Source organism: Sus scrofa, chromosome 9 (assembly GCF_054392235.1).
Source record: "Sus scrofa isolate SSC_HxYL_T2T_F1_AM1 chromosome 9, Sscrofa_HxYL_maternal_Yorkshire_Landrace_v2.0, whole genome shotgun sequence".
In the NCBI taxonomy this organism is placed as follows: Eukaryota; Metazoa; Chordata; class Mammalia; order Artiodactyla; family Suidae; genus Sus; species Sus scrofa.
The window spans coordinates 3,699,077-3,712,432 of record NC_139391.1 but is presented as its reverse complement, the minus strand read 5'-3'; the positions used below and the strand labels follow the sequence as shown (position 1 = coordinate 3,712,432).

The window sequence follows — 13,356 nt, the reverse complement described above, 5'->3', positions numbered from 1 at the left end:
TAGACAATTTGCTTTGGTCAGCATCACTTGGGGAAATTTATAGTACGTTTTAATGAAGCAATTCTCACTAATTTCCTTCCAAATCTTGGGGCTTGTTTATCTAACTTGTTCTTTGAAATTAACCTTAGAGATAATCTGCTCCCCTCCCACCATTCGTATGTATCTTTACTGAACTTTGCCTCATCAGTTTTCTGGGCAGGTGAGTGCTAGTGAATAGTCTGACAGTTTTGTTTTCTATTGTCCTATTTCCTGTGTCTAATCCTACATAAATGCAGGGGAAATCTCCTCAGTTTAGGATTTACCTCATGACATTGCCCAGCAACTACTCCTCTGCTCCGGTCTCCGAATTCCTCCTCATCTGCTTCCCTAACTACCAGAGCTGGCAGCACTGGCTGTCCCTGCCCCTCAGCCTCCTCTTCCTCCTGGCCATGGGGGCCAACGCCACCCTCCTGGTCACCATCCGGCTGGAGGAATCCCTGCACCAGCCCATGTACTACCTGCTCAGCCTCCTCTCCCTACTGGACATGGTGCTCTGTCTCACCGTCATCCCCAAGGTCCTGGCCATCTTCTGGTTTGACCTCAGGGCCATCAGCTTCTCTGCCTGCTTTCTTCAGATGTTCATCATGAACAGCTTCCTGACTATGGAATCCTGCACCTTCATGGTCATGGCCTACGACCGCTATGTGGCCATCTGCCACCCTCTGAGGTACCCATCCATCATCACTGACCAGTTTGTCGCCAGAGCCGCCATCTTTGTTGTGGCCCGGAATGGCCTATTTTCTCTTCCTGTTCCCGTCCTTTCTTCACGACTCAGATACTGTGCAGAGAAGGTCATCCAGAACTGCATCTGCACTAACCTCTCCGTGTCCAAGCTCTCCTGTGATGACATCACCTTCAATCGGCTCTACCAGTTCGTGGCCGGCTGGACCCTTCTGGGCTCTGACCTCGTCCTTGTTGTCCTCTCTTACTCCTTCATCCTGAAAGCTGTGCTGAGGCTCAGGGCTGAGGGAGCAGCCGCCAAGGCCCTGAGCACCTGTGGTTCCCACCTCATCCTCATCCTCTTCTTCAGCACGGTGCTGCTGGTCCTGGTCATCACCAACCTGGCCAGGAAGAGGATTCCCCCGGACGTCCCCATCCTGCTCAACATCCTGCACCACCTCATCCCCCCAGCGCTGAACCCCATTGTTTACGGGGTGAGGACCAAGGAGATCAAGCAGGGAATCCAGAAGCTGCTGAGCAGGTTGTAAGTTACCTCAGCGCAATCCTGCTGTATAGCACAGGGAACTATATCTGGTCACTTATGGTGGAACACGATGGAGGATAATGTGAGAAAAAGAAGGTATATATATGTGTGGCTGGGTCACTTTGCTCTACAGCAGAAATTGTGACAACACTGTAAACCAACCGTAATGGAAAAAATAAAGACCATTAAAAATTTTTTTAAAAAAATATATACAGTGAGATATCACCTCAAAAAAAAAAAAAAAAAGAGTTACCTCAGAGCAGATCCACCTCTTGGACTGTTAATAAACATATGGAATAGTTGGATGCTGGAAATTTTTTTCACCTTAATTCCTGAACAAGTTTGGATTCTCCTTATTCTTCACATCTCTGACAACCACGAAAGCATTTTTCTGTGAATCTTTGTTTCCTATTGCTTCAACAGAAACCTCCCTTTCCTGGATTCTGTGGTTATTTGAGAATTTTCCCTCACCAAATCCTTAAAGAAAGTCTTGCCAAGCCTTAGCCAAATGGACCTGGATTAGAGTAAGCTTATTTGACCATTAAAGAAACAAAATGTATATGATAGCCTTACAGAGGTCTGCCTGTCCCCTGAATTGTAAAAGACCTGGATTCCTTGCTTGTCTCCTGACTCAGCCTGGCAGAGCCCTATGTGGCTTTTTTGTTTTGAAGGGTTGATTGGGATGAAGTATAGACGTTTACTCCAGAACTTTGGCTGTTGATGTTGTCAGCTTTCCCCTGAACATCCTTGACTCTCTTCTCTGACACCTGTGGCATACGTGCCATCTTCTGGCTCCTTGGATCCTCCCAGAACCTATTAAGATTTTCTGCAGGTGCAGCATTTCCTATTTTTTTCCCTTCTCTCTGCTGAAATTCTTCCTCCATTTTTTGTTTGTAAAGGAGAATGACGACATTTAGGGATGTCTGTCCTAGGAAGAAGTTGGATTGTTTGAACTGTTATATGTTCTTTTCTTCATCATCTTCATCTTCATGACTTTATAATCTTCACTTTATCCCATCTTACCCACCTGTAAGGGACTTAGAACTTTCAATCATATCACAGGCACCATCCCTATCTAACTCTGACTTGCTCATCCTAGTCACAAATCAGCTGCCCTGTTCATTCTTTCTGCTTCCCTGTTTGCTTTAGCTTCTGTCCTGAGTGGCTGGTACAGCTGTCAACAGTTTTCCAGACATGGAAGGCGTAGGGTTTGATTTTCATAGATAATCAAACCGTTTGGCAATCCCCGTCTTAATGATGCCATACAGTAGTCCAATGTTTCCAAGGATTATTTTATACCAGCAACCTGTCTCTTTTGAAGGTGAAAATTAAGAGGTTCAAGCCCATCATTTTTACTCATTTGAAGAAATTTCCCAGTTGGTCTATCCTACTTACTTTTATATTGAAACTTACATTTGCTGAATGACTTGACTGAAATGTAATATTTCCACTCGTATTTTTCCTTTTGTACATCATTTTATTTTTTCTAGTTTTACTGGGATATAATTGACATATAACATAGTATTGGTTTAAGGTATACAACATAGCAATTTGATATATGCGATACTCTAAAATGATAACCGCAATATGTTTGGTTAACATCTATCATTTTTCATAGTTATTTTTTTTCTTATGATGAGAACATAGTTTCAGCATGTCTTTCTTGCGACTAGACATATTCTTTTGCATATTGGGAGATATAAATGCCACTGCATGAATGCGTTTTTAAAGTGATGATTTTGAAAGAACCTTCTGTAGGGTCTATTATATCACATTTTGCAACATTGTCTCATCAAAGGTCAAGGGATTGCGGTGGCTGAGCTCTGTCTTTTTCTTTCAGCCCTTCTAATTTCTCCATTCCACAGAGTTCCTATTGCATGAATACCTATCATGTGCCATACACTTTATAGGCAGTCTTACTTTACCTATGCATTTGGCCTGCAAAGGTTTTCTGTTGCCCCTAGATGAAGAAACAGAAGCTTAGAGGAGAAAATGACTTCCAGGGTCACAGCAACTGAATGTCTCTTGGGTTCCTGAAGCCTGAACTACAGGTCCCAACTTTGGGTGTGTGACAACATCACCTGTGTGACAGCTTCCCAAGCTTCTCATACTCCTGGCTCAAGCTTGGTGTCTGGCACCTATAGTAGATACATTATAAATAGTAATTTGATGCCCAGGAATTCCCATCGTGGCGCAGTGGTTAACGAATCCGACTAGGAACCATGAGGTTGCGGGTTCGATCCCTGCCCTTGCTCAGTGGGTTAACGATCCGGCGTTGCCGTGAGCTGTGGTGTAGGTTGCAGACGCGGCTCGGATCCTGCGTTGCTGTGGCTCTGGCGTAGGCTGGTGGCCACAGCTCCGATTAGACCCCTAGCCTGGGAACCTCCATATGCCGCAGGAGCGGCCCAAGAAATAGCAAAAAGACAAAAAAATAAATAAATAAATAAATAAATAATTTGATGCCCAGAAGTTTAGAGCCAGTAGGAGATGATCTATAAAGCTTGAATCACAGAATAATCATACACTCATAAACAAGTCCCAACATGGTTGTTATAGAGAGATCCTCCTGCTCTATGTAGTAACATAATGCTTTTTAAATCACTTTGCTCATTTTAATGTGGATTTATTTTATTTCCATTTTTTACATTGACATGTCACATTAAAGTGAACAACATTAAGATGTGAGCCATGTATATTGTGGGATGGTAAGTTTACTGATACATTTAACATCCTTCACCTCATATCATTAGAAATGTTTCTTGTGGTTAGATTTTTTAGGATCTAGTCTCTTAGCAACCTTCAAGTACACAACACACAGCTGTGAAATATAGTCACCGTGCTGTACATTACAGCCCAGAGCCTACTTATTTTACAACTGGAAGTTGGCATCATTTGACTACATTCCCCAATTTCCGCCACGGTCCCCCCCTCCCCTCTGACAAGAACCAACCACTTGTCTGTTTCTATAAGTTTGGTTTGTTTTGGTTTTTAGTCCCATGTCAGTGAAAACACACAGTATTTGTCCTTCTCTGACTTATATCACTTAGCACAATGCCCTCAAGTTCCAACCATGTTGTCACAAATGACGGGATATTGTTCTCTCTTACGGCTGAAAAATATGTTATGGCCCATATCCTACTCAGTGGGGAAATAATAAATGCCGAGCAAAAAGGAAACACGGTGTAAAGACTGGAAGGAAGAAATAAATACATCATTATTCGCAGATAACGGCATTCTGTAGATAGAAAATCCAAAGGCACCACTAAAAAGAATATTTGAATTTATAAGCAAATTTTATTAAATTGCTGCATAGAAAGTCAATACATAAAATCAATTATATTTCCATACTTTACAAAAAAATGAAAAATAAAATTCACAACTCAGTACCACTTTAATGGCATCAAAAATATCAAATACCTGGGAATAAAGATGACCAAGTTGTCTACATTGAAACCAGAAAACATTACTGAGAAAAAAAAATTTTAATACTTAGATAAATCAAGATGTATGTCATGTTTGTGGACTGGCAGTTTCAGTAATGCGATGGTGTTTTCTCCCCAAATTGATAAATAGATTTAGTGAAATTTCAACAAAATTGACAACAGATTTTTTTGGTGGAAATTGGCAGGCTGATTTTCAAATGCTGATTTTCAAGTGGTGATGCAAAGAACCCAAAACACAAACAAGACTTTACCACACACTTCAAGGATTAGGCTGGTGTGATATTGGCCAATAAAGCAGTGGTTGGAGTGGGGAGTAGAAGTAAAGAGACGTAGTTATATCGTGACCTGATGTACGGCAAGTGAGATACTGCAAGGGATTTTCTATTCAGTATTTAAGTGCTGGAGCAATTGTTAATCAGTATGCGACAGATTTAAGATCTTGAAGTTTCTTTCCCTAATTTCTTCATTCTGCGCAGTGTGATGGTTGACTTCACGTGTCAGCTTGACTGGGCCACAAGGTGTTTGGTTGAGCATCGTTTCTGGGGTGTCAATGAGGATGTTTCTGAAAGATACTAACATCTGAATTGGCAGATGGAGGAAAGCAGGTTGTTTTTCCCAGTGCAGGTGGGTACCATCCAATCCACTGAGGACCTGAATAGAATGAAGATGAAACCAGGAGAAATTCTCTCTCTTACTGTCTGCTTGAGCTGGACACCCAGCATCTCCTACCCTCAGACTGGAACTTACACCATCAGAGCTCCTGGTCCTCAGGCCTTCAGGCTTGGACGAGGACTTCACCACTGGCTTTCTGAACACCGTAAATACTAGCACTGGGCTAGGACTTATCAAGGATGTTTAAGCTAGAACTTTGTAGGAAACGGTCTAACCAGCAATCCCTGCTTCATTATTATTCTAGTACTTGGTAACATGACTTTGAGTGCAAATCTGTACAAACTTATGAACAAAAAGGATACTCAGAAGCATTCATCAGAAAGAGTACTGGGTTAGGAATTCAAAGGAATCTGATTTAAGTTTCTTCTCTGGCATCATTTGGCTGTGACCTGTTCCTGTCCCATGAGTTTTCTGAGCCTCATTTCTGATTAAATAAAAAAGTAAGTTCTTCCTACTCTTGATATTCTCGAGTCTATTGCAGGGACTTGAAAAAGTTCTGGTCTGACTACAATTGTATTGCTCCTATAGAGTGACCGGTTCTGACACCTTCTAAGGCAGTTAAAACCCACATACAATGTCAAGCCATGATTGGACGAAAGCCTAAACTAACACTGGGGAAGGAATCAGGTTTATCCTGGTAACCCAGAAACGCCCTTTTCCCATCATCCAGGACTTTGAGAGCCCCAAGGGGCAAATACATCTGGGAAGAATAATATCTTACTATAAATTCTTACTCACTAAAATTATCACTCTGCAAAGCCCAGAGGTTGTAGCATCAGAACAAGGGACCCTTTTGAGTTGGAAGAGCTGCTGAAACAGTTGGTAAGTTGGCTCCCCGCTGAGTAATGGAACTCTGGTAGAAACTCAAGACAGAGAAATCAGGACCAAGGAAGACATAATGGAAACAGTAAGATAACTTAGAAGCATTCATTACAAGGTCTTTGGAAGAATGGGGTAGGATAGAGAAAATTATGCTTAATTGATGTTGAGAATAGAGAGGGAAAGAGTGGCATAGAGCATTCCTAATTTTTATGAACAGATAGAGTACAGTCATATGCAATTCAGCTACACCCTACACATAGCGACTAGTGATAGTATAATTCTTTTCCTCATATTCCCTCTTTCTGTCTCACACGTACACACACACACAGGCATGAGCGTGTGCACACACACAAAATTCAAATTGAGTTGAACTACCATCTGTATTCCTGTAAGATTTATATTATCAATGCTAGACCATAAAATATTGGTGCAGAAGAAAAACAAATTAGAATATTTATTGCTACTTATTGTTTAATAGTTTTTCCTCTTCATTTTCCCACCCATATATACAAATGCAGATTAAATGTATCGAGCATGTGATACACTGACGACTCCCAGATACCTATAACCAACCATGTCCTTTACCTGAGCTTCAGGAATATATATCTAATTGTCTATTTGGTATGTCCACTGGATATTAATTCCCTTTCATAAATATCTAGGAGTGGAGTTGTTGAATAATAGTGAAGATTTATTTTTAACTTCCTAAGAAATATGCCAAAAAGCTTTCAAAAGTAGTTGTAACTTTCATATGCCTATTATTAATGTATGAGAGTTTTCATTAGTCCATATAGTCTTTAATATATGATAATATCAATCACTTTTCCCTTGGCTATTCAAGGAGTATCAAAAGGAATCACTTTATGATATGATTTTTTATTTCCCTGATGACTAATGATGTTGAATACCTTTTCATTTGCTAGTGACCATTTGGGTACCTTCTACAGAAGGGTCTGTTCAGTCTTTTTCTCTTCTAAATTGGTTTGTTTCTATTATTATTGTTGATTTTTAATTCTATTTTAATTTTATTTGTATAACACCTGTCATTGTCTGGCATAAGTTCATTATTTCTGTATGTCTATTGTCTTTCTTGCTAACTTAGAATGCAAGAGTAGGGGAAAAAAGGACTGTTTCTTTATTTTATTTTAGTCTTTTTGCCTTTTCTAGGGCCACACCTGTAGCACATGGAGGTTCTCAGGCCGGGAGTCTAATTGGAGCTGTAGCCACCGGCCTACACCACACCCACAGCAACGCAGGATCCTTAACCCACTGAGTGAGGCCAGGGATCGAACCTGCAACCTCATGGTTCCTAGTCGGATTCGTTAACCACTGCGCCATGACGGGAACTCCAGGACTGTGTCTTTATGACCACCATACACCTTAGCTATTTCCACATCCAGCAACACCATCGACAAAGTCAATAATAAAAATTAAATAAATATTGAAACATTTACATCTCAGAAAGAGTCAGAGAACCTAAGACATACATGCTTCCCATTAGAATAACACTGTTCTGCTCGCAGCTAATTAAACTTTAGCTGTTTAATTAAATGGATTTCCTGTTATCATAAGTTAAGGATATGCTGCTGTGAATTCATTTTAATTATTTTAATACTCTATTTCCATGTAGTTTATGATTTAATATTTTAATCACATAAATTCCATTTCTTAGCGTCTGAACACTTATATTTGTATATGTAAAGGCTATAATAAGACCTACTGAAAACAATCTTTTCAATTTTGTTCACTCTACTTTCTCCAAATATGTTTAACCTTCAGAACCCTCAGTTTTGGTACCATCTGTTAACAGCTTTTCTACCACTTGAAAGTTTCCTGCTGTGCTCTAGATTTTCATTTCTGAGGCTTTTCTAAATGTCACTTAACACAGAAAAGGAGTAATTCAGATGGAAATGAATGACAGAGTGATGTCAGTAAAACTGTAATTTCTAAGTAGCATAGAAGAAAGTACAGGAGAGAAAAACCCCGAGGTGCATGCTGGGAAAGAGCGGCGTGTGCCCACAGACTTCCCAGGAAGGCAAAATTGGTAGGGGTTTCATGGATTTCTAGAGCTTTTTGACAAAATGGATTTGTTCAAAGCCTTCAACATGGCCAGGCTCAGAAGGAGTAGGTTCAGCCACTCCCTGCCAAACGTGGTGTGAGGCAGTGATTGCTGGTCACCTTGGCTTAGACCCGTGTCTGTCTAGCATGAGCACGCTTCGAGCCCATCTAAAAGGAATCAACTTTCAAAATTCGAGTTACCGAAAGCTAGATCTCTGCACCAAGGCACCATGTTTGCTAGCTGAGTATTTTCACCCCCAGTAACCAGATGCTCACTAAACATTTGTACAAGAACAATGTTGTCAAAATGTTCATCTCAGAACATAGCTAAACAAGCAGGATCCACATCAGCACGCCTGCATTAAATGGAGCACGGTTTTGAGACCAAGAAAGTGTACTTTCAATACCCAGGTATGGGTGGACATATATGATCTGTTGCTCTCCTTCCTGTGTTTATATCATTAAACAACCCTTCCCCAACTGTGGGACTTTCATTCTTTTTGTAGCTAAGGTTCAATTAAGTAACATTCAAGTCCTGCTTCCCTTAGGGTTTTATATCCTTCTTAGGTGTCTTGGGGTATCCTTGTTCCAACCACAGCATTCCTTTTTTACGTAACTCTCAGCGTCAATATATTATTTCCCCTTTGCAAAGGTTGTGCTTGGCTGATGGGAACACGCAAAAGAAAATGTCTTAAAATTAATGAAGGGTTCCTTTCCAACTCAAAGTAAGAAAGTAAGAGCAACCATCACTGCTTATAGATGCCAAATAAACACAGGGGGGAAAAAAGAAGTGAAATGAACAGATTTTCCTAGGGCGATCATTAATGATCATATAAATGTTTTAAATCTCCGTGTGAATAAATTTTACTTTAACATAGAGAACAAGACATTGATACCCATAAGAATTAGACCTTTAAAATCAACTGATGTGGGGGTATGTATGTCCAGGAGAAGTAAACCACTGGTTCTGATGTTTGGGAGACAAACTAGTGAAGAGCCAGTGCCCATCTATCGTGGCAGGAGAGCAGAAAAAGAAATGCGACACTGCTGTTGGCTTGTGTCCTGCTTATGTCAATGACACTTTGAAACAGAATTTGACTTCTCAGGTTTTCCACTAAACAGGCAACGGAGCTGCTGGGGGTAAGGAATAGCAGCAGCCGAGGAATGATCTAAGAGGAAGCACAACCATAATTTCCATGGACTAACATCCATTCTGAGGGAGAACACGCAGACACGGAGATCAAAGGAGGGATTTGGGGTGCAGAACGTGAGAGAGGTCAGTAATGGACGTAACTACACCCTTCTTGGTGCTGTAAGGTCCAATTAAACTGGGATCTTTAAAACCCAGTGTTGGAGCTCCCCTTGTGGCTCAGCGATAATGAACCCAGCTGGTATCCATGAGGATGCGGATTTGATCCCTGGCCTCGCTCACTGGGTTAAGGATCCAGCATTGCTGTGAGCTGTGGTGTAGCTTGCAGATGTGGCTTAGATCTGGTGTGGCTGTGGCTGTGGTGTAGGCTGGCAGCTGCAGCTCAGATTCAACGCCTAACCTGGGAACATGCATATGCCACAGGCGCAGCCCCCTAAAAGAAAATAAAAGAAAATAAAATGAAATCCAATGTTGAGCACTAATTCGGATCTCAACCTGTAATGGTAGCTTAGGGAGGAAAGGAATACAACAAGTGAGCGAAACAGAATAATGTCCATCTAAAATATGTCCACGCGTTAGTTCCCATAGACAATATCCAACCTACTTCTTATTTAGTTGAACTACTCAATATTTTATCATAAATCTTAGTACAGTGGAAAGGCAGAAAACTAAATATATAAAGAGATCCATGAAGGCCAGTGTAACAAAAGTATGAGACCCTTCCCCCCCCGGAGACATCTGATTTGTCATCTCTGAGACAGGCTCTTTTCTCTACTTCTTGCTTCCTTGGTTACTTTTGGAGATTCAGAACATAACGCGAGTCAGCAATGTTGTGCTAATCCTCCCAATATAGCTCTCTGGACCTTGCACATATTTTGAACATGGAAAAAGACCAAAATATAATAATCTTAATCACAATAGGGATCCTGTGGGGTCACGTGCATGCAATTTTCTCGTGCTTTATTAAATCACGGATGCCCTAAAACTGGGAGCTCAACTAATATTCTTCCTGCTGAGACTCTTGTCTTGATTCAGCATGAACTCCCATCTACATATTTCAGAACTGATGTCAACACCTACACGCATCGCCTAAAGTAAACAAATGAAGCTCTCTTGTTTATGGTTCTTCTCCCTCTCCGTGAAGAGTGCAATAATCACCCCTTTGCCCAAGAGTGAACCCTGGAAATTAAGCGAGACCTATTCCTCTGTTTCATTCCTAAATCACATCAAACATAGTTCACTCCCGTTTGCCACCACCCTGCCCTCTCCTTTACCATTTATCTAGATCCGGTTGGCACCAGCGCTCACTCAGCTTACTTCACACTCTAACCTGCCTCTTCAATCCACTCTCCATGGTGACACTGCAGAAGTCCCTCTAAAAGGTAAGTGCAGTTTATATCATTCCTGGGAGTGCAGCTGAGCATCGAGTTTGGGATGTGTCCTGGACAAGGAAAAAAAAAGAATATCAAGAATCTGGTGAGTTCTGTATTGGGAGCTTTCAAAATCTTCTATCCCTTTCCCCTCCAGGAGCATCTCCTGAGTATTGAGGCCAAGGGATGCCATGTATCTCCGTGACCTGAGAGAAGGACGTGCATGGGATTGGCATCTTAAAAGTGTGGGAAAGCTGTCCAGTGACCATGAGGACGGCTCATCACACAACTCCACCCAGTTCCATCCTTCCTCCTTTATCCTTCTGGGGATTCCAGGCCTGGAACATGTTCACCTCTGGATTGGTTTCCCCTTTTGCGCCGTATATCTGATTGCCCTCCTGGGGAACGTTGCCATCCTCTTTGTAATCCAGGCTGAGCCTGGTCTCCATCAGCCCATGTTCTACTTCCTGGCCATGCTGGCCTGCACGGACCTCAGCTTGTCCACTGCCACCATCCCCAAGATGCTGGGCATCTTCTGGTTCAATTCCAGGGAAATCCTCTTTGGGGCTTGTCTTGCACAGATGTTTGTGGTTCATCTGTGCACAGGCCTGGAGTCCGGGATCCTGACGGTCATGGCCGTAGACCGCTACGTTGCCATTGGCAACCCCCTGAGATACACCGCGATCCTCACCAACAAGGCGGTGGCCATTCTCGGCGCCGTCACCATAGTGCGATCTTTCCTCTTCGTTATCCCTTTCGTGTTTCTCCTCTTGCTCCTGTCATTCTGCGGGGCCCGGATCATCCCCCACACCTACTGCGAGCACATGGGTGTTGCCCGTCTTTCCTGTGCCAGCATCAGGGCCAATCATGTGTTTGGGATGGTAGCCTTTTCTGTGGGGTTCGTGGACCTTGTCATAATTGGTTTCTCCTACGGGAAGATACTCTGCACAGTGCTTCATCTGCCCTCGTGGAAGGCCCGATCCAAGGCTCTCCACACCTGCGGCTCCCACCTCTGTGTCATGCTCATCTTCTACGTCCCAGCATTTTTCTCTTTTCTAACCCATCGCTTTGGTCATAGCATCCCAGGCTATCTTCACATCTTTCTGGCCAATCTCTACATGGTTGCTCCACCCGCTCTCAACCCCATTATCTACGGGGTCAGGACAAAGCAAATTCGAATGCAAGTCCTAAGAATTCTTAACCCTAAAGACTTGATGCTCAGCCGTCCCAATCATGCTGATATATGATAACAGGATATATAAATATAAATACGCATATGTGTACCTGTGTGTGTATATATACATATTTATATGCTTTTATGTGTCTGTACAGGGTGCGTATATGCACACATATGTAGGTATTCTTCTTTGGATTCATCTAGAAGGAGAACTAAAAGTCTAGTGCAAGGCATGTATTCTAAACTGGCTCAAGCACTATGTGCTTTAGCCCAACTGACTTTCTGAATCAAATTTAGGGGAAAAAAAAAAGATTTACTGGAGACATTAATTACTATCTTCCCACCCTGACCACACATCTGTGGTCACTGACTCACTGTACATGTGTATTGCATGTGTATGATTTAACCTCGTGTTTCCCAACAGGCTAAACTTGCCAGAGTCGTCAGAGATTGGCTGGATTTAACAGGTTTAGCTGTTATTCTATTCCTATCAGACCGTTTTGGAATTTGAAATCTAAAAGAAGTCATCAGTTCAACAAGGAAGCTAAAAAGATAGATGGAAACTTTAGTGCCAGGAGATTGTGTGATGATGATAATAAGTTATGTTATGTGTTATTTATAGATAAAAATTTTTTCTACCGGGGAGACAAGTGGATCTGTGCAACTCTTTGGAAGAAGACAGCTGGAAAAAGAACCCGTTTCCTCATCACATACTGTCTTAAATTATTAATATTCTCCCAATTCTGGCCTCTGGTCATCCTGTAGTTCTCCCTAGTGATCCACATACCTCAAGAGCAATAGAGGTAAATTTTGAATACAGTGAGACCCCAAGAATATCGGATAGCTCTCCAGCACATATGCAGGGATCCTATGCAGCATAATTTGCTTCTGGCACAGTTATTAAAATGACAGCCGCCAGAATGCATCAGGATAGAACTGTGAGAGTGGACAGACCCAAAAGCATTGGAAAGATCTTGTCTTAATTCTATCCATCATTGTTTAAAAACCGTTTCTCAAGTCTTTAATCCCTTGGCACTGGCCATGTCCCACGAGGAAGCTACCCCACTCCCACCGCTAGAGGGCGCACCCAGGTAGAGCTCCAGGTGTTTGCATTAGAACCTCGTGGATGTTTAAGGAGGACAGAGCAGGAGGGACCGGGCACCAAGATCACGGGCTACAGCCCCCCCCCCCCGCCCCCGCACTGTCAGATCTTCTCCTTCCCCGCGATACTGGCTCTGATCTGTCACTACCTCTTCAAGATAGTGGCCTGTGACAATGTCTAAGGAAGGATTTAAGACAAGAAGATACCTTCCTGCTCCTGCAGGTGGTCCAGTGTTTTTCACTGGTCTTCACCTCCCTCCTTTCCTGCCCCTTCTTGATTTCACCCACATGCCGTCAGCACTTTTAGAAGTCACTCTTTC

General features: G+C 42.3%; 2 protein-coding genes across 2 annotated transcripts; both read left to right on the top strand.

The window, feature by feature from the left end:
* Window positions 1-305: 305 nt before the first annotated feature.
* Window positions 306-1,247, top strand: LOC110262322 (olfactory receptor 56A4). The gene has a single exon (XM_084978182.1). The coding sequence runs from the start codon at window positions 306-308 to the stop codon at window positions 1,245-1,247; it is 942 nt and encodes a 313-aa protein (XP_084834308.1).
* A 9,702-nt stretch (window positions 1,248-10,949) lies between these two features.
* On the top strand, window positions 10,950-12,005 carry LOC100521285 (olfactory receptor 52E5-like). The gene has a single exon (XM_003129472.2). The coding sequence runs from the start codon at window positions 10,950-10,952 to the stop codon at window positions 12,003-12,005; it is 1,056 nt and encodes a 351-aa protein (XP_003129520.1).
* Window positions 12,006-13,356: the final 1,351 nt, after the last annotated feature.